This window comes from Aquarana catesbeiana, linkage group LG02 (genome assembly GCF_042186555.1).
Source record: "Aquarana catesbeiana isolate 2022-GZ linkage group LG02, ASM4218655v1, whole genome shotgun sequence".
Taxonomy (NCBI): domain Eukaryota; kingdom Metazoa; phylum Chordata; class Amphibia; order Anura; family Ranidae; genus Aquarana; species Aquarana catesbeiana.
The window spans coordinates 699,331,646-699,345,855 of record NC_133325.1 but is presented as its reverse complement, the minus strand read 5'-3'; the positions used below and the strand labels follow the sequence as shown (position 1 = coordinate 699,345,855).

The 14,210-nt window shown below is 45.2% G+C and overlaps 1 protein-coding gene across 1 annotated transcript in view; it reads left to right on the top strand.

The window, feature by feature from the left end:
- The window catches only part of NCOR1 (nuclear receptor corepressor 1), a gene marked incomplete in the record, with an annotated part of 219,411 nt that overhangs the window by 91,508 nt on the left and 113,693 nt on the right, over positions 1-14,210 (top strand). Inside the window, 1 exon segment of the mRNA XM_073616883.1 lies at positions 728-829. Within this exon segment, the coding sequence (XP_073472984.1) occupies positions 728-829 (102 nt within the window).

Below are 14,210 nucleotides of genomic sequence, written 5' to 3'. Positions count from 1 at the left end.
CACTGAGCAAGCTGAATCCATCTCCCGGAGGCGCTCGTGTGAAAGGGGCCTTAGCCTTGAGTGGTCGCAGCTGTTGCACAAACATGTGATTCTTGCAGCAGGAATCTGCAGTTGGTCCTAATCACAAGTGTGGATGAGGCCTTCAAATGGTTTTGGTAGAGGATAATGTGGCAAACAGTAAAGTTTTTCTTCTCTTTCTGATGATGGCTATTTTGCCTATGACGTGGGCCGCCATATCGGTCAATTGTATTCTTGGATTATGTAATTTGGCTGAGCATCTAATTGTTCGAAGTGTAGCTAGTACGTCTGGTCGTTGAACAGAATGTTTCCCATAGCAACTTGATAAAAAATAAATAAGCTACAAAAAATAGTATGTGCTGTAAATTGCCTCCAGAATTGCTCCTGTTTCTTCTTGCTGGAGGATGCCATTTTGCTAAAGCCCAGAGCCCCTGAACAGCAGTAAATCTTTAGTTTGTCAGCAGATCGGCCTCTAGTGGCTCTGATTTTTGGCACAATGCCAGAAATGGAGAGCAACGGAGTATGTGCAGCATGAGACAGTGTATTACTGGATTTTAAACAGTGTAGGCACTTATTTTTAATGTTTTACATAGCTATACCTGCAAAAGGGGCCAGCCTGAAGTGATCTAGCAGGACTTACCTTTCTGACTAGAGTTCCACTTTAAAGTGCACTGTTGTAATTCATTACTACATTTTGTTTCCTTTTTAGAGTGTTGCTGATTGTGTGTTGTATTATTATTTAACTAAGAAAAATGAAAACTATAAGTCTCTTGTAAGAAGAAATTACAGCAAGAGAAGAGGACGAAACCAGGTAAGTTAGGCTGAATTTATAGCCAATGTGAATTTATTTATATGTACCCACCAATTTAAGTTTTTTTTTTTTTTTTTTTTTTTTTTTTTCTCTTCCATTTCCTATACTGACATTTATATTGCTCCCTACAGGAGGATTGGATGTAGGCCAGGCCAGGATTAACCCCCTCCTTTTCCCAGCATGCCTGAGTTTTTTTGCGAGTGTGCTAGGATGTCTAAAGCCTCGTACACTCGATCAGATTTTCGTCCGGGAATTGTGTAATGACAGACTGCCTAAAATCTGACCGTTGGTACGCTCCATCAGACAATTGTTGACCAACTTTCCACCAACAAAATGTTGGATGGCAGGCTAGTAAATTTTTGGCGGACAACGGTCTGTTGTCAGCTTTTTCTATTGTGTGTACACAAGTCCGTCACGCAAAAGTTGAAAGTACAAACTTGCATGCTCAGAACCAATGCTCACCAAACACGACATTAAAAGGTGCGCAAAGGGTGGCGCTCAAGAGCTGAAATTCCTTGTAGGTCACTACGTTCGTGTTTGTTGGCTGACAATTGTGTACCGTTTGTATGCAAGACAAGTTCATGGCACACGCCCTTCAGACAAAAGTCTGGCGCTTTGTCTGTGGAAAATCCAAAAGTTTGTACGAGGCTTTAAAGTGTTACTAAACCCACAACTGTGAAAGCTGTCTGTATATGCAGCATAGCATGCTTGTTATACTCACTGTGGCACCTAATGGGTTAATCCTCTGCATTGTGTAAAAAGGTTCTTTTGATCCTGTATGCACAGATCCTGCCCTCCTGCGCTATCTGGGGAAAGACAGATAACATGGGCAGGGTAGCTGCACACGCTCAGTTGTGTCTTTTATGCTGGAGAGAACAGAGTTAGTAAGGTCACATGATATTGGCATCACACATGTGGGTGTGTATACAGGCTGCAGTGAAAATCTCCTCCTACCTGAACTCTCAGCACTGGAGAAACAGTGCAGCTTATCATGTAACCATGGTATACAGATCAGCCAAAAAGGTATATAGTAGCAGTGTTTTAATGTAAAAATAAGATTTATAAGCTTGGGGGGGGGGGGGGGGGATGAACTATTTTTCATATTACAGGGTTTAGTAACATTTTTAAGCTCTATTACGAAATGTCAAATCGTTTTTTGTTTTTTTTTTTTGTTTTTTTTTCACCCCTAGGTTCCTTGTCTGGTACCTTCTTTGCCGCTTTGCTTTTTGTCCATGGCAGACTGGGTTTTTTGTTCTGTCCATGGCAGAATGTGGGTTTTTTCTCCTCCCCTTTTGGTGGGTTTCGGTCGACCAGCTATCATTTGGTGTATGGTTTAGTGCTCTTTTCTATGCTGAAATTACACTCTGCAGATCTCAACGAGGAGAGCTGATTGGAGGAAAGGGACACACTCCCCTTCACACAGCACACAGGAACAGATCTGAGGCTGTCAATCACAGGCTGTGTGCCAGAGCTCCCTCCCCTGTCACATTTGTGCAGATGGCAAAGGAACGAGGCAGCAGATAGAAATGGCACTTAGTGCTCTGGATTGAGTCAAGTACACACTATAGAGGGATATGCTTTGTTCAAATTTCATGTCTGGGAGTTACAACCACTTTACAGTCCCTTGACCACAGGGCCTTCTAGGTGCAGTGGCTCCCTCCTGGTGTTTTATTCCACCTGGGAGGATAGGTGCAGCACTCAGCCCCCTGCCTGCAGCTTGTCAAAGTCAATACAAAGTGGTACTTGCGATTATGGCCTTGTGTGTTCGGGAATGAAGGTCCGGAACACAGGTCTTCTGCATAGGAACTTTAAAGCATTCAGCATGTTCAGCCTCAGCCTGCCATAGACATTGACAGGCTGTAGGTAACAGGGTTGGATGCCGCACCTGTCTCTCCCAGGTGCACTGCACCTAGGTCCGTTTTGTGTGCAAGGGACCTTTAGACCCCTTTCACACTTAAGCGCTTTCAAGCTAAAAAGAACCTGAAAAGCTCCCGAAAACCTATTCCCATTAAAATTAATGAATACTTTCACGCTGGGGCAGTGCGCTGGCAGGGCAGTGAAAAAACACCCCTCTCCATTGAAATTAATGGAAAGCTCTTCAAAAGCGGCTTGCTATGGGGACACCCAAGCCGAGCTGCAGCTCCCTGTGTCCATTTGGACACAGAGCAGCGGCCCGGCCCTGCCCCACCTCCACCCCCGCTCTCTCGCCCCTCATTTGCTCACTGACTTTAACAGCAGCAGGAGCCAATGGTGCTTTGCTGCTGTCTCAGCCAAGCTGGAGGGAGAATCCCAGACAGCCGAGTCTCTTGTGCAACATTGCTGGATCGAAATGGGGGCTCAAGTAAGTATTGAGGGGGCTGCTGCACACAGAAGGCTTTTCTTTATCGTACATCACGGGACACAGAGCACCATAATAATGACTATGTGGGTTATACTCTTACCTTCAGGTGATTGGACACTGGCAACCAATAGTAAGACTGTTTCTCCCATATAACCCCCTCCTATACAAGAAGTGCCTCTGTTTTTTCGCCAGTGTCTTGAAGGTGATGGTCATGGCTGTTGAAGCTCTTCAGTTTCTTCAAAGAATGTCCCATTGAGGACGTTATAATTGGATCCATTCGGATGGCTTACTTAGCTAAAGTGGATGGTACCTGAACCTCGGCTCAAGAACGAGGTATTGCTTGTAATGTGTCCTTTTTAGACGCTGGACCCTTGTAAAAATTGGTATCCCTGGTCAAACTCTGCCCAAGGAAACCACAAAGGGTGCTTTACAGGTTCAGGGGTGTGGACCCCAATATATGGGGGACCTGGTCCCTGAAGGTCCTTAGAGGCGCTATTAATAAATTGTGAAAAATACAAAGCGCTGTGATGATTAAAATAGCCACAAACCAAAAATAAAAATTATATAATATATAAAATATAAACTGATCATATATAAGAAAGGCTGCTATCAATAAAAGGTGCTCAATAATCCCTCATAAAAACGTGTAAAAATAATAATTGAAGCGCTTAACTCTATGATCAGAAAAAATGCATTGCTGTGCATCCCGCACATAAAATACAACCAGTGTAAAATTTAAACCAGTGTAAAATTCCAATTCTATTCCAAATATCACCATAAACTCAAACAACTAAAAGGGTATATCGTGATTATTACACAAAAATATATATGTGAAGGTGCTAAAACATCTAAGTAAAAAGATAATCATCCACCATAAAACTCTGAAATTAGGATCATAGAAGTAGGAGATAAATAGGTGATGTGATTTAAACAAGGAAAAAATATATATAAAAGGACTGCTTAAAATGGAGATATAAATAGTGTTCCAGCAATTGTGGTTTTCGATTGCTTAATTGGAGTGTCAGCTTGTCATTTAGATCATTTCCATCCACCTCCGTTTTCATCAAAGACAGCTTGCCACACCGTTAGATATATGTAAACCAAAGGAAACAATCATTGCGCAATGAACCCCATGTAGTACACCAGCAAAAACACAGAGATTCACTCACATGCGCCCAGTAGTTATATGAACGTATGAATCAAGCATTGGCAGTCAGCCGCTGTGGTCGAGAGAAAGGATCGATGCAGTGCACCGCTCTGTATCAGTCTGCTGAATGCGATCTAGGCTCCTCCCACGCGTTGCGTCACCGTCAGGTGACTTTCTCAAGGATCCTTGAGAAAGTCACCTGACGGTGACGCAACGTGTGGGAGGAGCCTAATTTCAGAGTTTTATGGTGGATGATTATCTTTTTACTTAGATGTTTTAGCACCTTCACATATATATTTTTGTGTAATAATCACGATATACCCTTTTAGTTGTTTATGAGTTTATGGTGATATTTGGAATAGAATTGGAATTTTACACTGGTATGTGCGGGATGCACAGCAATGCATTTTTTCTGATCATAGAGTTAAGCGCTTCAATTATTATTTTTACACCTTAGAGGCGCTACCCCATTGGGGTTCGTTATATATACATATGTGTATTTCCCCTGTTTGTTTCAAAGCTACCAGTGAATCTTGATCCGGTGTCCGGGGTTACAGAGGCCGATTGGTGCGCATTTTTAAAAATTTACAGGCGAGTGCGCGTGCACACCACACATCCATCGCGTGCGCCACGGCTGTCCACGTCAGGATGGCGCATGCGGTAGGTCGCCGGCCGCTGATGCGCACACTCGATCCCATGCTAGGATTTATAAGCATGGAGCTCCTGGCGAGCGCAGAACAAATGGTGGGCACGTGAATCTGATGGTCTTGGAGAGCGGTGACAGGTTAAGGACTGGTTGTGGTTGTGGGGAGTACTCCTTGGTGTTTCTCGTTTGTAAGCAATGTCTTCCAAAAGACGAGCAACAGGGAACAAGGCAAGCCCAGGGGTAAGAGTCCCTCCACAAATAGCAGGAGACCTACCCCATACTGATGCAGCCTCAGTCTCTACTGAAGGACCTGCGGCTTCTGACCTGGCTGAGCCATTGCACTTGTCAGGCTTAGTGGCCACTACCAATATATCTGTCTCGGCTTATGTTACTAAGGATGATTTGGCATCTGCCTTAGCAGGCCTTGAGGGCAAGATAGCTGGCATGATTGCCTCTGTAACACAGGGGGGGGAAAGAAGCGTAATAGGTCCCCTTCCCCTGAGCCTGGGCCAAGTGGTGAGTCACTAGAGCCCCAGGACTCTTATAGCCAGATGGGTCCAGGTGACCTGGAACAAGAATGGGCAGAGGATCCGGAGGAGTTGGTCTTAAAGGACCAGGACATAGGGGAGGCTAAAGATTCCTCGGCTGAGGACTCTGACGAACCAATATCAGCCTCCCATTGCCAGAAATTGTTTATCCAATCTCTAATGTAGATGGTACAAACTGGGTTTAAATTACCCCCCGTTCAGGAGTCTGCTCTCTCCTGTTCTACTTTGGGATCTTTGCGACCAAAACAAATTTCCCAAGCTTTTCCCTTGCATCCGTTACTGGAGCAGGTAATTTATGCGGACTGGGAGCATCCTGACAGGATATACTTGCCTCCCAAGAGGTTTTCCGTGTTCTACCCTATGGAGGAAAAGTTTAGGAAGAAATGGAGCACACCGTTGGTAGACGCTGCCATATCTTCTGTGGTTAAAAACTTAACCTGTCCAGTGGATAATGCCCAGGTTTTCAAAGATCCGGCTGATAAAAAGCTAGAGTCCTTATTGAAGGCCTCCTTCTTGGTTGCCAGTGCAGCGGTTCAGCCTGCTATTGCAGCCATTGGAATTTGTCAATCCCTAAAGGATCGCTTTAAGAGGATAGTGAAGAACATACCTTGCCAGGGGGAATCGACTGAAGAACTATCAGAGATCCCTCATGCCTTGTGTTTTGCGGTAGACGCTTTAAAAGACTCAGTTCAACAGATGTATCGTTTTGCGTTTGTTATCAGTTCATATGCACCAAGTATTGTGGCTAAAGAACTGGTCTGCTGAGACGCCATGTAAAAGGCTGCTTGCTGCCTTTCCTTTTCATGGAGAGCGCCTGTTTGGCGATGATCTGGATAAGTATATCCAAAAGATCTCAGGAGGGAAGAGCGCTCTGCTTCCTATTAAGAAGGGGAAGTAGCCCTCTTATAAAATACCTAATCCCCCAGGGCCTGGTGCCTCTTCCCCTAAGCGGTATCGACGGCCTCAGCCATCTGGGTTTAGGAGACCACAGGGTCAGAAAAGGCCCTGGACCCAAAAGCCACCCAAGCCCAACTCCAAGTCTTCCTTGTGAAGGGGCGCCCCCGCTCTTACGGATGGCGGGCAAGTTTCGGCTGTTTGGGGAGGCCTGGGAGGAATTGGTTCAAGAAAGATGGGTCATTTCCACTGTAAAAAAAACGGTTACAGAATAGAGTTCCGGGAGGTTCCCCCAAACCGTTTTCTACATTCAAGGGTCCCGGTGGACCCAGAGAAAAGGGGATGCCCATTCTTAGCCTTACACCATCTGCTGATGCAAGGAGTAATTGTAAAGGTCCCGCACGAGGAAAGATTCAAGGGATTTTACTCAAACCTATTCACCGTGCTGAAACCAAATGGGGAAGTAAGGCCCATTTTGGACCTCAAGGCTCTCAACTTCTTTGTAGGCGTCCGACCCTTCCGCATGGAATCGGTTCGTTTGGTCATAAGGTCCCTGAGAAAGGGAGACTATTTAGCATCCATAGATATCAAGGATGCGTACCTTCATGTGCCAATCTTCAGTCCACATCAGATTCCTACGCTTCGCTGTAGAGGGCAGTCATTTCCAGTTTGTGGCATTGCCTTTCGGTCTAGCCACAGCTCCCAGGGTCTTCACAAAAGTTCTGGCCCCAGTGTTGGCTTCCCTAAGATCTCAAGGGGTCTCCATAATAGGATATCTGGACGATCTACTTCTAAGGGAAGGCTGTCGCCCTACACTAGTTCAAAACGTGTCGAGTACGGTGCGGGTGCTAAATTAGGACAAGTCGGCTCTTTGTCCAACCCAAGCCCTGGTGTATCTGGGTCTGGTCTTGGACACGGTCCAAGAAAAGGCATTCCTTCCGTCCTTAACCACTTCAATACCAGGCACTTGGACACCTTCCCGCCCAGCCCAATTTTCACCTTTCAGCGCTGTTGCAATTTGAATGACAATTGCGCGATCATGCTACACTGTACCCAAACAAATTTTTTATCTTTTTGTTCCCACAAATAGAGCTTTCTTTTGGTGGTATTTGATCACCTCTGCGGTTTTTATTTTTTGCGCAACGAATAAAAAAAGTTCGAAAAAAAACAAGTTTTTCTTTGTTTCTGTTAAATTTTTTTGTAAATAAGTACGCTTTCTCCTTCAATAATGGGCACTGATATGGCTGCACTGATATGGCTGCACTGATACGGCGGCACTGATGGGCACCGATGAGGTGGCACTGATGATGGGCACTGATGATGGGCACTGGTAGGCGGCCCTGGTAGGCGGCACCGATGGGCACACATAGGCGGCACTGATGGGTACATATGGGTGGCACTGATGTGTGGCACAGATGGGCAATGACAGGTGGCACAGATGGGCAATGACAGGTGGCACTGATAAAGCATTGCTGGGCAGATCATTGACATAGTGCCAATCAGTGCCCATTTGTGGGCACTGATTGGCACAGATTGGGCACATGTGGATGGCCATGGGGTACATACCTGGCCATCCACGTTGCCCCTTCCCTGGTGGTCCTAGTGGCATCCCTGGTAGTCCAGTGGGGTGATCTGTGGGGGGCTGCGCTGATAAACAATCAGCGCAGACCCCCCCTGCCAGGAGAGCCGCCGATCGGTTCTCCTCTACTTGCGTCTGTCAGACGCGAGTGAGGAAGAGCCGATCAACGCTCTTCCTATTGACAGCGTGATCAGCCGTGCTTGGACAGGCTGATCACGTGGTAAAGAGCCTCCGCCGGAGGCTTTTTACCAAGATCAGTGTAGCGGTGTGTCAGACTGACACACCGCTCCACCGATCGCCGCGATGCGAGCCCCCGGGGGCGCGCTGCGGCATGTTATCCTGCTGGACGTCATATGACGTCCAGTCAGGATAATAGAACCACTTCCCGGACGTCAATCCGCAAGAGGGCGGGCGGGAAGTGGTTAAAGGTCGCCTCCATAGTGGAACTTGTACAGAAGGTGAAAAAAGAAAGAACACCTTCTGTTCGGCTGTGCATGAGGTTATTGGGCAAGATGGTGTCATCTTTCAGCGCAGTGCCATATGCACAGTTCCATTCCAGAGTGTTCCAGAACAGTATCCTGAAAGCCTGGGACAAGTCTCGAACTCTGGATCAACCTATGGTTCTATCTCCACAGGTTCTATGGAACCTCTCTTGGTGGTTAAAAACCAGCAACTTAAAAAGGGGGAAGTCTTTCCCACCAGTAGCCTGGAGAGTGGTAACCACGGACGCTAGTCTTCTTGGCTGGGGAGCAGTCCTAGAGGAAGCATCTGTCCAGGGAGTATGGTCCCAGACAGAAAAGACTCTGCCCATCAATTTACTAGAGATTTGGGCAGCTCTAGCAGTCTAGCCCTGCGATTCTGGACTTCCAGGTTGCGGGGGCTTCCTGTCAGAGTCCAGTCCGACAACTCCACTGTAGTACCAGGTACCAGGAGTCGGGCAGCCCAAAGAGAGGTAGATCATATACTGACCTGGGCAGAAAAACATGTGCCATTTCTGTCAGCAGTGTTTATTCCGGGGGTGGACAATTGGCAGGTGGACTTCCTAAGTCGCCAAAAGTTGTTACCAGGGGAATGTTCACTGCACCCCAAAGTGTTTCTACAGATCTGCCAATACTGGGGGACCCCAGATGTGGATCTTCTGGCATCCAGATTCAATACCAAACTGGACAGGTTTGTATCCAGGACCAAGGATCCGCTTGCTGTCGGGATAGACGCATTAGTAGTTCCTTGGGATCAGTTTGCTCTGATATATGCCTTCCCTCTGATCCAAATTCTGCCACACTTGCTACGCAGAATATGGGAGGAACGGAAGCCGGTGATCTTAGTGGCCCAGGAGATCATGGTACTCGGAAATTGTGAATTTGGCAGTAGGGGACCCGTTGGTCCTTCCCTGCCGTCCAGACCTGTTGTCTCAAGGGCCCATATTCCATCCTTCTTTACGGTCACTGAATTTGATGGCCTGGCTATTGAGGCCAGACTATTGAAAGACCGTGGTGTTATGGGTTCAGTCTTGTCCACTTTGATAAATGCCAGAAAGTCAGTTTCTAGTGCTATTAATTATAGAGTATGGAAGTCATACATTTCTTGGTGTGAGAAAAGGAAGTGGAACCCTCGTAGGTATACGATTGGAAGGGTAGTCGCCTTTCTCCAAACAGGAGTAGACTTGCAGCTCGCTTTAGGGACAATTAAGGGACAGATTTCGGCCTTATCATTTTTTTTTCCAAAGACCAATTGCGTCCCATTCCTTGGTGCAAACCTTTGTTAAGGGAGTAACACACTTGAGGCCACCGCTTAAACCGCCTTTATGTCCTTGGGACCTAAATTTGGTACTGTCAGCCTTACAGAGTCAGCCCTTTGAACCTATTAGGTATATTCCTTTTGTCCTATTGACCAGGAAATTAGCTTTCCTAGTGGCTATTACATCGGCTAGAAGGGTGTCAGAATTAGCCGCCCTTTCTTGCAAGGAACCATTTATGATTCTTCATCAGGACAGAGTGGTCATGCGACCTCGTCTGGATTTCTTACCGAAGGTAGTTTCCAAATTTCATTTGAATCAGGATATCGTTTTACCTTCCTTTTTTCCAAACCCTAAAACTAGGGAGGAAAAGTCGCTGCACTCACTGGATCTGGTGAGAGCGATAAAGGTTTACTTGGAAATGTCAGCTCCTTTTCGGAAAACTGACTGCTTTTTTGTCTTGCCTGAGGGTCCTAAAAAAGGACAGCCGGCAACAAGTTCATCTATATCCAGGTGGATTCGCCAGACTATTGTCCAGGCGTATGGATTAAAGCGCAGGGTTCCAGCCCGGGATTTAAGAGCACACTCCACTAGAGGGGTTAGTGCATCATGGGCAGTACGCCAGCAGGTGTCTATGGCTCAGGTTTGCAAAGCAGCCGTTTGGTCTTTAGTTCATACGTTCACCAGGTTTTACCAGCTGGATGTGAGATCTCATAATGAGACTGTTTTTGGCCAGAGCGTGTTGCAGGCTGCTTTATAACCTCAGTCCCGTTGGGCTTAGGAATAATGTGTTCCCCCACCCTCAGATGCATTGCTTTAGGACATCCCACATAGTCGTTATTATGGTGCACTGTGTGATGTACGATAAAGAAAAATGGATTTTTAAAACGGCTTACCTGTAAAATCCTTTTCTTGGAGTACATCACGGGACACAGAGGTCCCTCCCCTCTTTTTGGGATTGTCATTGCTTGCTACAAAACTGAGGCACTTCCTGTATAGGAGGGGTTATATGGGAGGAACCGTCTTACTATTGGTTGCCAGTGTCCAATCACCTGAAGGTAAGCGTATAACCCACATAGTCATTATTATGGTGCTCTGTATCCCGTGATGTACTCCAAGAAAAGGATTTTACAGGTAAGCTGTTTTAAAAATCCATTTTTTTCTCTTGATGCATTGAATGCAGTAAGAAACAAAAACCTTCTGCCTCTACAACCACATTAAAGGCACCTTGCTCAGCAAACCTTCTTTTTTTTTTTTTTTTTTTTTTTTTTGCTGGGCAAGGTTGCTGAGCAAGGTGCCCTTAAGAATAGTGTTTCCAAGCTACATTTAAACTATGTAGCTGGGACTGGGAGCCGGTAGAATGCTTTGTGTTGCATGCTTTTCCCCATAAAATCCTTAGAATTTTTTTTAGGTGTCGCCTATAAAGCTTTATTAAGCCATGAATGTGACATTCAACAAACATTTACTGCCGATTGAATAAATATATAATAAATATATATTTTAACCCCTTGCCTACTGGGTACTTTCACCCCCTTCCTGCCCAGGCCAATTTTCAACTTTCAGAGCTGTTGTACTTTGAGCCACCCCCCCAGTTCACATTGGCGTGATTTGACAGGTCGAATCAGAGCCTATTGCCGGCAATAGGAGCAACCCAATTGGTGCGGCGCCACACCGATTTCCAAAAGTTGTTCCTGCACTACTTTTGTTGACTTTGGCGGTTATTTCAATAGACATCTGTGCATGAAACTGGCACAGATGTCTTTCAAGTCACCCCTGAAGTCGAACTGAAATGTGGCTTTGAAATTTTGAGAGTTCAGATGAACTCGCACAATTTCAAAGCCATGTTCAGTGTGAACGAAGGCTGAATGACAATTGCATGGTCATGCAACTCTGTACCCAAACAAAAATTTTTGCATATTTTTGAGACAGAGCTTTCTTTGGTGGTATTTAATCAGCACTGGGTTTTTTATTTTTTGCTAAACAAAAGAAAGACCGAAAATTTGGAGAGAAAAAAAAGTTTTTCTTATAAAATTTTGTAAATAAGTAATTTCTCTTTCACTGATGGGGCGGCACTGGTGAGCACAGATTGGCAGCATTGGTGGGCACTATTGGGGCTGCACTGATAATTAGGACACTGATGATCATTACCCTGATTGTCAGTGCAGATGTCCCTGTGTGGATTTGCCGTTTTCCGGCTCCCCTCTCACCATGAGGGGGAGGATTGCCGATAACCGACAAATCCTGTGTACATTGTGATCAGCTGTGATTGGACACAGCTATTCATGTTGTAAAGACCCGCCGTGATTGGCTCTTTACCCTAATCTGTGTGATCAGCTGCATCATTGGATCACTGCCGATGTGCGCCGCAGGGGGTGTGCTGGCAACGTGAACACTGGGGGGGGTCTGTCATATAACGGCCTCCCAGCAAAGTGCGGCCACGCTGTTGTCATTTGGTTATAGTGCAGTTGCAAAGGGGTTAAAACAAGAGCACCAGGAAGATTCAATTGTGCTGAATATTTGGTGAACGTCACATTAATTGTGTTGTATTATGTTTAAGCATTTTTGCATGTGTTATTGGTTCCTGTGCACGATGTGGCGGTATATGCACAGAAGTAAGCAGTATCCCATGTTGATATTAAACAGGCAATTATTTTGGCCTCGGCACACCAAGGAAAACCTCTACTGAAAGAACATGTTTATAGCAACCTCCACTAACATAATGGCTGGTTGCCTTCTCTGTACGAGGCTGCGTTAAGTCATCCCCTTATTTATTTTGTGCAGCAGGTGGCACAGCCGTATGATCTGACTAAACAGAAACTTGCTCTACTGCTGTTGCAGCCAATCAAGCTGAGCTGGGGGGGTTGGCATTACCTTGAGTAACCCTTGCGAGATTAGTTGCTTGCATGTGAGATGGACAACTCTTCTGTAGGCAGCTTAAGTGGCAGAATGACACAATTTCCTGGAATAAACATGCTGCCGGGTCAGGCAACTCTTGTACGGAGGATAGCGATGCCTGTACAGTTGGGCCCCCGTGTGCATTTTATCCCTCTGAGATTCAGCTGGGCCCAAGGCTTGAACCTCTGTAAAGGCGACAGAGAAGATTGCACATGAACAGATGAAAGTGCAGGTGTGTGATGGCATGGGGGGGGGGGGGTTGCTGCTTGTGTTGGTGATCTTTAGAAGTCTATTTGTGTCTCGTAAAGTAGCCAAGGATAAACTGTAATATATGCTGCATTAGAGCCTGATAGCAGGTGATGTAGAGAAGGGGCATACGGATGTGATCAGCCATAATATATTTGTAGCTTGTGTATGCCATCACGTCCATGTCCGCACACCAAGGCCCAAAAAGCATACAAGTAGTAAACACTTGTTACATGGCAACTTACATTCAATTGAAAACAGGATATGGCTTTAAAATAAAATGTTGAAATCAATTACTTCATTAGATATTAGATTAATACTTGGCGGACCTTTTCTTTGATAAGGGAGACGTCTAGAGCTTGAGTCTGAAAATGTTTGTCTGTGCTCTCTCCCTCCTCTACAAAATGTTGAATGGTAGCACAGGTTACATGCAGCAGAATAAGGAGAGCTGCTGTGCATCATGGGAGCTGCACCTCCACTCCCCTCCCCATTTTTCCCACCTGCTTAATTATGACATGTTTTATAATGGGGGACAACAGCTCCCTAAAGTTGCAATTCCCATCAGCTCAGATATATGCTTGATGTTCAAGGCAATAGGACCCAGTTCAAGCAACCCTGATGTTCGAAAAAAATAGATGTAAAACTTGTTGCTCTGTTCAAGAGCTGTTGGATATGAAGATGCTGATGGAGCCAGCAGCTAATGATCAGAGAAATGATCAGAGAAATGATCAGAGAAATGATCAGAGAAATGATCAGAGAAATGATCAGAGAAATGATCAGAGAAATGATCAGAGAAATGATCAGAGAAATGATCAGAGAAATGATCAGAGAAATGATCAGAGAAATGATCAGAGAAATGATCAGAGAAATGATCAGAGAAATGATCAGAGAAATGATCAGAGAAAGACATGGCAGGACAGACTGATAAGAATGCAATTCTTTTGCAGGTTTTTTTTTTGTTTGTTTTTTGTGTAATGGATTTTATGCAAAAGTTTAGATGCAGATAGTGTTTAGTAGAAATAATTGTGGTTGGGGTTTTGCAAGGATCTTTACTTTCTTTTTAGAAGAAAAAAAAAAAACAAAAAAAAAAACTAATTTCTTTATCATTTAAAGAAGTTGAGAATTCTGAAACATTGGGATTAGGCCTGTTTCACATTATTATTATTATTATACACAATTTATATAGCGCCAACAGTTTGCGCTATATAATGGTCATTTACATGCAGCCACCGGATTTTTGGAGCTGGAATGATCGGCATGTGAATATCGGCAGCCACTTAGCCCGTATAAACGAATGAAAGGCTGACAGTGACCGCCAATGTTTGCATGTTGCCCCACACACAGCGAAAA